Source organism: Cervus elaphus, chromosome 5 (assembly GCF_910594005.1).
Source record: "Cervus elaphus chromosome 5, mCerEla1.1, whole genome shotgun sequence".
NCBI lineage: Eukaryota > Metazoa > Chordata > Mammalia > Artiodactyla > Cervidae > Cervus > Cervus elaphus.
Window position 1 is genome coordinate 4,087,835 of NC_057819.1, and position 15,366 is coordinate 4,103,200.

At 43.9% G+C, this 15,366-nt stretch overlaps 1 protein-coding gene across 10 annotated transcripts in view; it reads right to left on the reverse strand.

Annotated features, from left to right (window-relative positions):
• MTMR3 (myotubularin related protein 3) overlaps positions 1 to 15,366 on the reverse strand; it is a 125,694-nt gene that overhangs the window by 11,739 nt on the left and 98,589 nt on the right. For all 10 annotated transcript variants that reach the window (XM_043901380.1, XM_043901378.1, XM_043901375.1 and 7 more), the window contains 7 exons: positions 14,610 to 14,706; positions 12,721 to 12,834; positions 7,966 to 8,171; positions 7,341 to 7,472; positions 5,915 to 6,026; positions 2,386 to 2,581; positions 1,409 to 1,594 (listed from right to left, as the gene is read on the reverse strand). In XM_043901380.1, coding sequence (XP_043757315.1) covers positions 1,409 to 1,594; positions 2,386 to 2,581; positions 5,915 to 6,026; positions 7,341 to 7,472; positions 7,966 to 8,171; positions 12,721 to 12,834; positions 14,610 to 14,706 — 1,043 coding nt within the window. The remainder of the gene's footprint in view (positions 1 to 1,408; positions 1,595 to 2,385; positions 2,582 to 5,914; positions 6,027 to 7,340; positions 7,473 to 7,965; positions 8,172 to 12,720; positions 12,835 to 14,609; positions 14,707 to 15,366) is intronic.

A 15,366-nucleotide genomic window follows, 5' to 3' on the forward strand; every position in this document is an offset into this window, starting at 1 on the left:
TGTAAGACAGTGAGTAGTACTGTGCTGTATATCTGAAAGCTGCCAGGAGAGCAACATCTTAAAAGCTCTCATCATAAGAAAAAAACTTTGTCACTATGCATGGTGACAAATGTTAACTAGATTTTGGGGTATCTTCTAGCAGATGTGAGAGCTGGACTATAAAGAACTGAGCGCCAAAGAATTAATGCTTTTGAACTGTGGTGTTGGAGAAGACTCTTCAGAGTCCCTTGGACTGCAAGGAGATCCAACCAGTCCATCCTAAAGGAGATCAGCCCTGGGTGTTCATGGGAAGGACTGATGTTGAAGCTGAAACTCCAATACTTTTGGCCACCTGATAGGAAGAGCTGACTCATTGGAAAAGACCCTGATGCTGGGAAAGATTAAGGGCAGGAGGAGAAGGGGATGACAAAGGATGAGATGGTTGGATGGCATCACCAACTCAATGGACATGAGTGTGGGTAGACTCTGGCAGTTGGCGATGGACAGGGAGGCCTGGTGTGCTGCGGTTCATGGGGTCGCAAAGAGTCGGATACCACTGAACGACTGAACTAACTAACTAGCAATATATACAAATATCAAATCACTGTTGTATACCTGAAACTAACAAAATGTTATCAATTATACTACAACTTTTTTAAAAGGTGACTGAAAACTGATCACTGGGTTAGCGACGTGAAGATCACTGGTGACCTTAACAAGAGCAGCTCTGGTAAAGTGGGGTGAACACCTGATTGACCAGGTTTCAAGAGAGAATGGGAGAAGAATTTTAGAGAGTAAATGTAGAAGATCTGAGGAGCTCTGCTGTGAAGAAATAAGAAATGAGGAAACAGCCCGAGGGGGATGCAGGATCCAGAACAGGTGTGATCAAACAGGAGGCATTGCACCGTGTTTGTATGCCGACAGCAGTGATCCAGAAAAAGCGGGAACAGGCTGACACAGAGGGCGGGAAGTAGGAATGCTGAAGCCGTGAAGCTGAGCAGAGGAGGGAGTGGAAGCTGGTGCACAGGTGGAGGGAAGCTGGAAGAGGGCAAGGCCAGTGTGTCCTCCTTCAAAGGACGGGAGCGGACAGTGTGAAATAGACCCAGGCGGTTGGTAAGACCGACTGGAGGGAGGAGACAAAAATCTGTTGTTTCTATTTTTAACTACTGTTTAGCACTTCTATTATCCATTTTTAAAGCTACATTGGAACAACTCAAAGACTTTATATAAACTTAGTGCACATGGATTCATTAAATGAACAAACACCTGTATTACCTTTTTTTTTTTAAATAAAAAAGGTTAGAATAGCCCCTTAATTAAATCTAGAAAGGATACTGTTAAATGTGAAAACTGGCCCACTAACACTTACACTGATACCCCTACGAATTTAGAGGGTCCCCAAAATGAAGAATCACAAGCAAAGACTCACAAGGAATGCTTCATTGAACTCAAAAGAGCATGGAAATTGCCTCTGAAGCTGATGAACACAGTCAAGCCACTGCAAGAACACTGGGCAACGCTCATTCAGATCATCCGCGTTCTCCCCATGGCCACACCGGTCCGCAAACTTGTGGCCAAAATCCAGCCACTCCATCTCCACGAGGACCTGGAAACCCTGCGGAGAAGCACCCAGGAGAGACCCATTTGTGCCTGTCTATCCAAACTATGACTGTCCTGAACCCAAGGTCACCAACAGGAATCCCTTTCAACAGCCTGCACTCAGTCCATCAGGAGCCCCGACCCAGCCCCATGGCCAAATGATAGGACACATACTTAGGACGGTTTCCCAACTCCCCCGCCTCCACTCCATAATCAGCAGAGGGGTGGTAAATTAAGCGTTTATCTAAGTCTTTGTTAAGACTGTATTTTTAGTGCTTCCTTAACTATTAAAAAGTCACCCTTTTGTCCCCTTCATATCTTATTTTTAGATTTCTTTCATGTTACACTTATGAAGTCATGTTTGTAAAATCTTCCCCAATCCCAGATTTACATATATTTTAGGATACCTTAAAGGTTTTTCTTGTCTCTCTAATCCAACAGGTGATATTTCACAATAGGGTTCTTTCTGCACAGAACACTGTGGTGATATCTAGACCCGTTACCCTAAGAAGCACGTCAAGATCCTTCCTACAGAAACCCCATTTTCCGGGGTAGCCAAAACTTTTCCACGTAGATATTCTGCAAAGGAAAATATGTCTGTATGCTCAGTACCTTGTTATCTACAATCCACCCCCTTTAAAGAGGGACAGGAGCTGTGGTAGGTACTACTACAATTTAGCTCAAGGTAAAGGAGCAGTGATTCTAAACCACAGAAATTTCACTTTGACTGGACCTAACCACCTCAGCCAAAACTGATCCTAAATCCCTGCATGGTTTCCCTGGTCATCCTGAAGGGCTCAGCCCTACCTCTATGGTTCGGTAGTAAGGGTCCAGCAGGAGCTTAGCCAGTGCCACAATCTGAGGGGTGCGGTCCCAGCCGTCGGAACAGTGCACCAGCACGGGCCGCTGGTCCCGGTCCACAGCGTGCACCACCAGGAGTGCCGACTTCAGCAGCACAGACAGGTGATGGAGCCACTTGGTGCCCTCGAGAGCTGAGAGCCAGCTGAAACAAGAAACAGGAGGGGACAGGAGACGCTGACGACACACTGGGTCACGCCAAACACCTGTCAAACTGAAAAGCAGTTTCCAAAGACACTTCCCTCCAAAGAAAACAAACAGGAAATCTCTGTCTTTATAAAGTATGTACAAGGACTAGGCCCAGGCCCCACCACGCAACACAGGAAAGCCTTAGAAATAGGACAGTAATTAACAGGGCCACCTTTTGTTCCAAAAATCTTACTGCTAATTTCCCAGGGAGAATTAATAATTTTCAGTCCGTAAAGAGTTGTATCTACCCAGTAAAGTTCGTTCTTTCTGGAATTTTCTCCTAAAGAAAAAAATGCAACCACTTCTGAGATGGAAAAAAGAAAATATTTGTATTTAACAATCGGCAACTCTGCCTAACAAGTTCTCAAAAAAAAAAAGGAAAACTCAAATATATATGTCTGTGGGGACTTCCCTGGTGGTCCAGTTAAGACCCTGTGCTCCCGATACAGGGGGCCAGGGTTCGATCCCTGGTCTGGGAGCTAGATCCCACATGCTGCAACTACGAGTTCGCCTACGCAACTCAAGATCCCACATGCTGCAACCAAGACTTGGTACACACAAATAAAATAATTACATATATTTAAAGCAACATGTTTCTGTAACAAGATACAGTGCCTTCCCTAGTGGCTCAGATGGTCAAGAATCTGCCTACAATGTAGGAGACCTAGGTTCAACCCCTGGGTCAGGAAGATCCCCTGGAGAAGGGAATGGCAACCCACTCCAGTGTTCTTGACCAGAGAATCCCATGGACAGAGGAGCCTGGTGGGCTACAGTTCACGGGGTCGCAAAGAGACAGACATGACTGAGGGACATAACACTTTCACAACAAGATACAAGTTGGATACCACTCCAAAACCAGTGCAGATAGCATCACTTAGCACTACTGATCAAGTCTTGAATGGTTATGGATTAGAACTGGGTAGGCCCACTCTAATGATTTAGACTCACACAAATGAGTAGTCAATGGCTGCACATTGTTACTGGGCTTAGTGAAGACTGGGTTCAGCTGGGATCGAAAAGAATCTTTTTTCAAAAGTATCAGATCCCAAGAACTACCCCTTGGGAATAATGACAATAGGTTTTTTAAAATTGTGCTCACATTTTGTTTCTTGTGCCCTGCCATGAATTCTACTTCCCACCCCCCCACAAAAAGCTCAAATTTCTCCAAAATATGATCAGATCTGTGGTTAAGGCCATAGTCCAGCCCTTCAAACATTGAGTCTGAGGAGGGAATGAATACTTCTATCAGGGAACTATGAGAAGGCTTTTGCTGTGATGAGTCTATAAAGGCCTATTAAACCTTGGGGGATAAGTATGAGTTTCTGGAATAGCTGAAAGAGAGGGTCTTTCCAGGCAAACAGACAACAGAACGTACTGCATAACTGCTGGCTTCACAAGGATTGGCTTGTTCTACCAACCAGACTGACTCCTAAGAGGGCAGACACTGTCTCAGGCACAGTTACACTTGCCCTGTGCAGTGCCTAGCATACACTGAAGGTTCCTACTTATTAAATCGTGGGTAAAAATTCTATCTCAAGACTTTCTATGGGCTATTAAATACATGAGAAACATTTTTTGCAGGTGGATTCTTTATTCTTATTCCTCACACAGTCTTGAAAAAGAAAACTAAAAGGTGGGGCTTAGGAGAACAAATACCAAGTTACCTCCTGGCCCCTGGAGAAACAGTAAATGAGAACCCAGTTCTCTTGAATCTGACTGACTCATCCTTAAAACCCAGTCAGTGCCTCCATGCCTAACACAGAAGCTGCATGCAAAATCTGCCAATGGAGGAAGTACTGATACTGCGCTGATACTGCAGACTCCCTCGTCCTGTTCTCAAAAACTGAGGGAGAAACACAACCGGGCCTGAGCCCTTCACAGCTGCAAACAAGTGTCAGGAGGCCGGCTTACAGCTACTCCCGCCACAGCCATAGCATCTCTATCTACAGGGAAGCGTCAGTAATGCATTATGATCTGTGCCAAATACAGACAAGTCATCTCCTTCTTCCTTTACAACTTCCCTCCTCCCCGACATTCACGTGGACCAAACAAGGCCTAATTAATTACATCTTCTTGACTCAGAGCTTAAAAAACAGCTTTTTAAGAAAGACTTTTAACCTATGGAAGATATTAGAGACCAGGGAGTATTGACACTATCCCTTTTATAGGCAGGAAAAAGGTTATCAGGAATTAACCTGATAACCACAGGAATTAAGCCACTTGGCTTGAGTCACGCAATTAGTGGCAGATCCCCTGGACCCTCAGCAGACTCTTTCTGTGTGCCATCAGCAGAGAAGGGAGTGCTACTAGCTGGGCTCTAAGTATGTGTAGCAGTTGCAAATTGCTGACCCTCCAGGTAAGACAGCCATCATTTCTTTGGTCAGGCTTTTCCCCAAGGACAAATGCTTCACCCTCTCGGCTGATTGCAACTGTGATGAAATTAATCATTTGCTACCAGGAGTTCATACAAGTGATTCAGGCAGCCATTTGATTTAATAAATCAAAGGATGCTGCAAAATTGATGCAATCATGAGATCTACTGAACAGAACTCAGAGAAATTGCTATGGGCTCTTGCATGAACACCAGAAAACAGAAAATTCTATCTTCTCTGGCACCAGCCTGGCTTCCTGAAATAGTAAAATAGGGGCTTTTAAATATTTATCTGTCCATATTTGTTTTTACAGAGCATTCCTCCTAATTTATCTTGTATTCAAACAGTTCCCTTGTGGGAAGGGGTGTTATTTCACCTTCCTCACAGCAAATGCCAGCCATTCATTTTTAATAAGCAATAAAAATCATGGTAATGTTTTTAGTAAATAAGAAAGTAGTTTAAACTCAGAAGCAAATGTAAAAGGAGCTGATCTCCTGGCATGTTTAAAGGTTTAACCCTTTCTAGAACATGATGAATACACTTTTACTCTTCATGGTAAAACACTCCAGTTCAGAGGAGGTTAAGTGTCACTACAGGATGTCAGAAAACAAAGAATTAAGTTACTCTGAGTCAAAAACATGGAGAAGAGAAAGAAGAGGGCCCGGGAAAAATAAGGCAGCAGTGCTTCTGTTCTGAGGGTTGAGACCTGTTCTCTGCTGCACATTTTCAAACCTTTCAAAGGGCTAGATTTTTCTCCCAGCTCCTCCTTTTTGCTGCATGATCCTCACACAGGAAGGAGAACACCCATGGACTCATGGTAAAACTCAAGTTTACCAAAAAAATAGAAAGACCCCCTCCAACTCATTAAAAAAGAAAAAAAGGGCAGTGCAAACTTCAAGCCAAGGCCAAGGTCTTACTTTCCCGGATCTGGCATCTGAGTGCAGAGCAAACGCAGAGACTGAAAACTCCTCCGAATTGAATGAATGTTTGCCATCCCCATGAAAACAACTTCACAGTTTGGGTAGTACTCTGCAGAGAGCAACAGAGAGAACACAGATATGTTGAGTTTAACGTCCACAACGCCAAGTTCAAAAGGAGCAAACTGGCTCTAGAACAAATCCACTGGAGCTGCTGCCTAATGAAACACTGGTGTTGTGATGACTGTTAGCCCAGGCCTTTACTATACAGCACTGCACTTGATTTTTAGCCATCTTTTTGAAAAGGAAGGATTTGTGAAAAAGATGTGTGGATGTGTCAGTCGCTCAGTTGTGTCTGACTCTTTATGACCCCATGGACTGTAGCCCGCCAAGTTTCTCTGTCCGTGGATTTCTCCAGGCAAGAATACTGGAGTGGATTGCCATTTCCTTCTCCATGTGAAGAAGGTACTGACATAAAATAGAAGCTTTTATTAAAAAAAAAAAAAAAAAAAGCTGTGTACTTCCACTTTAGGGCTTCTCAGGTGGCTCAATGGAAAAGAATCCACCTGCAGGAGATGTGGGTTCAATCCCTATGTCAGGAAGATCCCCTGGAGTAAGAAATAGCAACCCACTCCAGAATTCTTGCCTGGGAAATCCAATGGACAGAGGAGCCTGGTGGGCTACAGCTGATGCGGTCACAAAGAGTCAGACATGACTGAATGACTGAGGGTGGACACACATTTTCTTCTACCTTACCCCAGGTTTACTTCTTGGGCCTCTGCTAACATGCACCTCTGGAATTTATAAGGAGAACCGAGCAGAACCCCGCACTCACGCATTCGAATCCTGTACTCACACTGCTCTTTCCAGCCATCAGCTCACACCTGAGCACGGGGCTCGAGGCCTGTCCCTGCTCCATCGGCACACAAGCGGCACCCAGCGGCCCCTCCGTGGGGAAAGCCAGGATGCACATGGTGGGGCGCCACAGGTCAGGACCGAGGCGCTTCACTAGAGTTCTGCATTTTCTTCAAATTCTACCCCACGTTTTTCAAGTAAAAGCCGTCTGAGGACTTTTCTGTGGGGCCAGTGATGAACATACCCAATGTCAAACACAATAAAAAGCTTTTAGAAGGCTAAGAAATCAAGCCACCAAAGAAGCAGCTTCCAAACCTAACAGGCCTTCTTAAGGGAGAGGACTGACTTTCCTTGTCACCAAAAGGCTGGCACCGGGAAGGCAGAATCTGGTTTCACTGCACTCCCTCCTCCATTTCTCCCATGAAAAGAGCATGCAGTACTGCGACTCCAAGGAGATGCGGCTCCCTCAGGACAGGCTGAGAACATGGCTGCCCACTGGTTTCAGGCTGAGGACTGAGGCCCAGCTGGGCACGGGCGGCCCGCACGAGGACAGCAGCGCTGCGCGCCTCACCTGGGCACTCACAGCCGCCTCCTTTGGCTCGGTTTGCCACTGCTGCGGCATAGGAGCGTGCGTCCAGGATCAAGAGCTTCTGCGGCTGGATGGCTAGACTCTCTGCTCCTGAAGCATTCGACAGAGAAGAATCTGGGGACATCAGGAAGAAAAAACACAATGAACCTGTCTCTCCCAGAGCTGTTGCAAAATAAGAACCACAGACACTTATTACAGTACCCAAAAAACTCGATTAACTGAAATCCACCTAACCCAAACTACCTAAATACAATGGGACTTCTCTCCTGAGTTTTGTTTTTTATTTTGCCTACAATTTCTTATACTTCAGTTCTACCTAGAATGACTACAACATAAGCCTCACGGTCTGGAAAAACTGTGTAGGTCCCCCATCATATCTTGTCACGACGGCAAGAAAGACAACACTCTAGTCCTCTTAAACCAAGTTTGAAAGAGAAGGTCTTCTGGTTTTTGCCAAGACCCATTACTCCTCAAGCAATCCCACTAACTGAAGTTTTACTCTTGCTATTCTAAGAAACCAAATTCTGTCTTAAACGAAAAAGGCCATTTCAAGAAAAGGTTGTCAGATGCTATAAAAGCTGCTGCCAGAGGCCCAGGGACAACTTACCAAACTCCACATCAGAGAGGTCTCCTGCACAGGGGAAGTCCCGGGGACTGTTCCTCGGTGGCGGCTTGCTGCTACTGGATCGGGAGTCGGAGGCACAAGCCTTGGCTACTGACTGCACCAGGTGCTCGTCGTCGGCGTTCCTCCAGCCCCACCAGCTGACCTCTGGCTGTCCGCAGCGTGCAATGACAGCGCCGTTGCTCTGGTGCCTGTGTGGGGAACAAGACGACAACCGCACCCAGCCCTGCGGCCCTATCCGGGAACTCTGTGCTCACACACAGTGTGACACAATAGATTTTAGATGCCTTAATGAATGGTTTGACTACAGGCACGTGATGGGTTAACTTTAAGGCCTCCCAGGGAAGAAGTTTTATAAACCATCAGAATAATGAAATCTATCTGGATCTTTCTGGATTATCATACCATTTTAGAGACCTTTGTAGAATAACCAACAAAATGATAAATGTGTATTCTTACATAAAACAAAATATTCATGAAGAATAACTACTTTTGGAAAACTACCTGAATAACTGCTTTTGGAAAATTGGGTAAAAAATAAAATACCAATGCCACACTAATTCTGCTACTTAATAATGAAGCATTAATCTCTCCTTTTTAATACTACCCCTGAATATCCAAGCTTAATGGATGCTAAGACAAACATCTGTTTCCTCACTGATTTCTGAGGACTCAGCATAGCAACTGTGCAATCATGGCTGGTTTGAGGATTCTTTTCAAAACAATATCCCACATTTGGGACTGAAATATTTACCTGGGCCACAATGGACTGCTTTACAAAACCTCCTGAGATTTCATGAGTCACAACTGCTCTTACTATAGGCAGAGAGCTCAATGAGCCAGTTACCCTTCCATAAACTCTTAGAAGGAAATGAATAGCATCAATAAGCCATACTCTGATAAGACCCTTTTTGATGAAAAAAAAAAAAAAAAGACCAGAAATTATATCCAACCTTTTGTCTTGGATTGTCTATCCAAGCTTTTCCTAATTAGGACTTTTAGTAAGGTGATTTTAGCAACTAAAAAGTTGTAAGGGTAATGTAATTTGGTAACAAAAAGGAATCAAGCTCTAATACATGTCACAACACAGATGAACCTTGAGTATGTTATTGCTCCAAAGTGAAAGAAGTCAGTCACAAAAGAACACATTATGATTCCATTTATACAGTGTCCAGAACAGGAAAATTTATAGAGATAGTATGCAGATTTACTGATAACCCAGAGCTAGGGAGTGTGAGGAGGGAACGGGGAGTGTCTGCTAACGGGTCTGGGACTTCTTTTCAGGGTGGGGAGAACACACTGAAGTCTAAGTATAGTGACAGCCGAACAACACTGTGACCATATTCAGAACACTGAGCTGCACATTAAAAGGTGAACGAAAAATTTTATCTCCCAAATTCTATATCCTAGAGAGAACAGTCAATGTCTTTACTCCCATTAAAATTGTTTCCAAATACACATTCATCCACATAAAACATATGTGGATGTTTTATGCACAGATGGGTTTTTAACAGACTATTGCATCTAGATGTCTTGTTCAAAGGACAATGTGAGAAAAATTTTTGTCTTTAATCCTAAAGCTCATAAACAATAAAATTAAATTTGGGAACAATAAATTCCACTGGAATCATCAGTTTGTTTGTCGTTTTTAAATCCTCCCTCATTAGGAGAGACAAATAATAGAAAGTACTTGTGTATAGCCAACACAACAATTAGGTCAACTGCTGAATGCAGCTAAACTATAAATAAAACCTCATTGATTCTTAAAATGCCTACTAGCATACAATAATAGATGCCGGGTAACCAATGAGCTGAGGGGCGGCAGCTCTTTACAGAATAGGGTGGTGGGGCCTTTGCTGCACATCCTTTTCTTCCCAAATTTTTCCCAGCAACACTCGAGAAGAACAGTAGATGGCACTCGTCAGCCTGGGTCTTGGGTTTTTAGGATCATAGTATGATAGCTACATGGCAACTGAATTGCTGCAAAAAGCTGTTTCCGCAGTCTCCTAAATGCTTTAGATAACAGGAAAGAGAACAAAACACTGTAGCTAAAAATCACTAAAGAGTGTTTCTATCATTTTAAAACAGAACCAGGAAAAATAAACTTAAGATGTTCAATGGATGAGCCCCCTACTAAACAGTGAATTCTTCAATTTTACATATAGAAAGATACAAATGTTTAAACTGTCCCGAAGTTAGTATTAGTCAAACTCCCTAAATGACTTGAAAAGTGAAAGTCTTAGTTGCTAAGTCGTGTCCAACTCTGTGATTCCATGGACTGTAGTCTGTCAGGCTCCTTTGTCCGGGGAAATCTCTAGACAAGAATACTGGAGTGAGTTGCCCTTCCCTTCTCCAGGAGATTTTCCCGACCCAGGGGTCGAACCTGGGTCTCCTGTGTTGCAGCAGATTGTTTACCGTCAGAGCCACCAGACAGCCCCATGACTAGAAGTTTCTAATCATCACTCAATGCAGAGTGAGAGAGCTGTAAATTGCACTACAGATGGGCAGGCAGCCTTTGCACTGTCACTGTGTTAAAGCAACCTCCATCTTCAATAATAAATCCAATTAAGCACTCTCGTCACCATGGGAGAAAGCACTGATCAGATGCTGGTTCAATGTGGTGCTTTCAAGAAAAGTGCGGCCAGCAACCTCAGGAGTCATTAGCGATCTACACACAACTACATTCAGTAAACACATGTTGGATTCAGAAGCATCCTGCCACCTGAGCTAACAAAGCTCATTCCTTCTGGCATAAACTCTGGAAGGGACAAGAAGCTTCCCGTGTTTATTCTAAGTCTTTCTTTAGCCTACACTTTTAGGCCTCTCTACCAACAGGGAGAATTTCACGGAATGACCCTTGCTTTGAGATGAGAGTCCTTTCCCCTTATGCTCAAAGTCAGCTAACTCCGCAAACGACAGGGCTGCTGATCTAACACAGCTGCTGGCGGCACAGCAGCAGCTGGCGGCCTTCCCTATGTGAGCTGGCCCGATCACTGGCAAGGCTCACAAATCCTTTCAGCTTGCACTGCTCTCTAATTCCTGTGTCAACCTTACCACTTGAATGATAGGTAAATTTGGTGACCTACTTTTCTAGAGGTGTCTGAAAACAACAGTGATGAAAACTGAGACTGAAAATTTAATGGGTTTCCCTGGTGGCTCAGATAGTAAAGAATCTGCCGGCAATGCAGGAGACCTGGGTTCAATCTCTGGGTTGGGAAGAACCCCAGGGGAAGGGAATGGCTACCCACTCCAGTATTCCTGCCTGGAGGATTCCATGGACAGAAGGGCCTGGCAGGTTACAGTCCATGGGGTCACAAAGAGTTGGACACGACTGAGCGACTTTCATTGGGCCAGAAGCAAAGGTGTACTTTCACATCTCTCCCTCTTCAGGATGGCCACTAAAATCTGCCTTCCATGGACTAAGAAAACAAGCTGGTTACCTCACTAGGAATTATACAAGAAGTTTTAATTTTAAACCCCTTCTTACCACCTCAGTATTTCAATGGACTTCCTTCTGGCATGAGCTTCTAACTAAGCCTCACTGGTTTGGCCCAAATTCAAGGAGAGTCCATAAAGTCTGCAAATGGGGAAAATGAAATGGGGACTATGAATATTACAAGGACATCTGAAATTGTTCCAAAACATGAGGGAATGACTTCTTAAAAACTTCACATGATTTGTGAGGATTCAGCTACATAGTCACTGAATTACAAAAGCAGCCCTCAGGAATACAATCTACTCCAGACACTGATTAGGAAGCCTTGTGTGACAGAATCACTCAGATGTCACAGCATACCTGTGAACTGAGAACATCATGGGAACAGGCTGAGGTCAGTTAGGGAACCTGCTCAAGGTGCCACAGCAAGGCGGTGTCAGAGAGAAGACTTGAGTTCCAACACTGTGCTTGTGACCACATCACCACCCCTTCTAGAATCTGGCTCCCTTGACTCTCCTGCCTCTGATCTCTAGTATCTTCTAACCAGCCAAGGGCTAGCCTTCTCTAAATGCTCCCTCTCAAAACAAACTTTTTCCGTGTGGCAATATTTCAACCACAAAGACAATCACAAATCTACACTCCCTATTCTCACTTTCCAGGACTCATTTCTCTCAATGCAAAGGTCATCAACTGAAGCTAAAAGCAGTGAATACATTATCTTCCCATAGAATGTCAGAAGAGGGCTTCCCTGGTGGCTCAGTGGTAAAAAATGTGCCTGCCAATACAGGAGACACAGGTTCGATCCCTGGTCCTGGAAGATCCCACAGGCTGTGGAGCAGCTAAGCCCCCGTGCCACAGCTACTGAGCCTGTGCTCTAGAGCCTGGAAGCCACAACTACTAAAGCCCACTGCCCTAGAGCCCAAGCTCCGCAACAAGAGTAACCACTGCAATGAGAAGTCTGTGCACCGCAACTAGAGTAGACCCCACTCGCCTGAACTAGAGAAAAGTCCATTGCAGCAACGAAGACCCAGCGCAGCCATAATTAAATAAACATTTTTAAAAAACAAAACAATGTCAGAAGGATCTTAAAATAGCAAATCCAGCCATTTTTTAATCAAAATTTTCTTTTCAGTGTCAGCTGAATCATCAGGTAGTGTTCCAGTGAAGTACTGACTGGTCCATGACTGGACGAGCAACTTTAACAATAAGGAAGCACAAAACAGCCTGGAGAGCTCCCTGAACCAACATCGCCCCACCCCAGGTGGCAGCACCAGACCCAGCGGGACCTGGCCAGGCCTCCTTACCTGTAGACGACAGCAGGGATGCGCTTCCAGGACCGGAAGCCGGCAACACTGTCCAGTTCTTTGTCAGTGATCCAGGCAGGCACTATGAGCTCCTGTGGATAGCTACCACACAGCCTAACAGGGACAGTGAGGAAGAGGGAGAAGGGAAGGAGGAGGAGAGACTCGAGTGAGCCAGGGTAAGGGTGTGCATCAAGCTACCCCAGAGCCAGTTCAAAAGGCAGCAAGGAGCAAGACTTGAGGCTTCGCCCTACTCAGTGGAGCGGGCTGCCCTAAGTGTTATGCATGTCAAGTGATACTACCTTGGGTTGTTCCATTTGATGCTGCCTTTTGGAAATCTGGCCATCTTAACAATCAATGAAAAAAAGGGAGCTGAGAGGCACTCACTCTACCCTAACTGTTGTAACCAATATACGGATCACTTCTAACTACACAGGTACCCAGTTCACCTGCAAAGGTGGAAGTCTGTGTTACTCTACCAGGCCCTCAGTCTTTCAGGGAAACGTAGTAAGTGCAAGAGCCCCCAGTTTCGACTTCCCAGAGACCTCATAGGATTACTAAGGTGTTGTCTGATGTGAACCAAACAAGGTGTCCTAATTGTAGGTAACAGGTGCAGCTGTGGGTATACAGATGCAGCAGAGTGGGTCAGCCCCACCTGCATACACAATCACAGCCCCATTAAGCCAAGTCAATGATGCGAGTATGCTATTAATCATCATTTCTATAAAACACACTTCAGAACTACAATCAAGGGGGGAAAGCCAGTTTTTTAAAAATTTTTATTTTATCTTACAGTTGACTTACAGTGTTGTGTTTAAAAAAGCTGCTTTCATTAGGGAAAACATTAGGTGTTTTGTTTGTCTTACTTCACAATTATTTGGATTGCTACGCTCCTGTCCTCTAAGTACCACGTTACCTAGCAGCAGCTCTTCAAGTATGGCCGCTCACTCGGCAGATACGCAGTCTCCAGTATAGGAAAGGTGGGTTACATGCGAGCAAAGCCTGTCGCAGCCCCAGGCTCCCTGAGGACCCCCTCCCACCTTGATTCTCTCCTTTGACTTGTCAGCTGAGAACAGGCAAAGGTATGACACACCTATAGCTCCTGACTCTGGGCAACACCTCCTTGCCCAAGGTCCATGTTAAGAACTGTATACAGTAATTAGCTGTAGTTTTTCCAGCAAAAAATTAAATGCCCTGATGGCTACCCACAAACAGTCCAAGAAAACAGCTATCATAATTTGAGGCAGTTGGAAAGATAACACAGGGATTAATGTCTCCAACTGCTGCAGGGAAACTTAAGAGGAAAAGGACACGTTAATTTAAAAATTCTGGACAATTTTCTTTCATTTTATAGAAATCTGAATCACCAAAATCATAGTAATTAACTGCCCTTCCCTATCAAAGTTCTTATACCTTCCAAGGAAATATTTAGTAATGGTTACATTAATATTTAAAGGTTAAACAATCATAGCTATGACATTAATTTTAGATCAATGAATTAAAGAACAGAATAAGACTTAAGCCTACTTCATATGATCTGGGGTAAAAGTACGTAAAAACCAGCTCCTAAGTGTTTTATCAAACAGTGATGAGGACAACAGAACCTGCCTGCCTACAGGTTTTAGACGTACATGTGCCAGGAGAGAGGCCTGGAGGGGACCGGAAGGAAGACTCCAGGATTCCACTAAGTAAGAATCTCTTTCCACTCCAGTGATAGCAATGGAAACAGGAGGCTCAATAAGTACTCTGAAAATCATACACTTATATTTAATAAATAAAACTCTGTTTTAAAGAAAAATTTTAAATTCAAATGTTCTGCCACATGAGAATTGGGGTTTCTAGAAAAGACAGTGGTCATGAAACACAGACCACAGGGACCAAATACAACTCACTTGTACTTCTCATTGATGTTAGAAATCCTCCAGGCGTTGTTCATATCAAAACCCATCCGCTCCACTTCATTTTTAAACCTTGACGTTACATGTTCCCCTAGGGACCAAAGACAGACAGGAGAAAGGAAGAAAGGAGTATGATTTTGCAAAACAAGTGGAATAAAAGCACTGGTACCCTACTTAGTTTTTTTTTAAGTATTGTAATAAATACCATATTTAGTTTTTAAAAAAATCTCCTGCTGGGATAAGACTATAAAAAGAAATGAGGAAATTAATTCTGATCAAGGATATTATCTCTTCAATTAAAAATAAATTTAAAAAATTAAAAAGGAATTAATATTATCTCATCTAATCACTACTATCAAATTTAAGGGCAGTATCACTGAGCACATTTTACAGAGGATAAAACAGACTGGGGAGATTATTATGGCAGCTCTGTCTGATCCCAAAACCCATGTTCTTGTCACTATACTGGCTAGCTTCCTATTTCCACATTCAGACTGATGGTATACATAAGAAATAAAATCAGTAAGTTCACCAAGATGAGTAATATGGATCTGTAACTCCTCATGAGAAACTCTCTGGGCCAGATTTCAGAAATTGAGCTTTCTGGATTTTACGGTGGTATATGTATTATCAGTTCAGTTGCTCAGCCATGTCCGATTCTTTGAGACCCCATGGAATGCACCACACCAGGCCTCCCTGTCCTTCACCAACTCCTGGAGCTTGCTCAAACTCAATGTCCACCGAGTCAGTG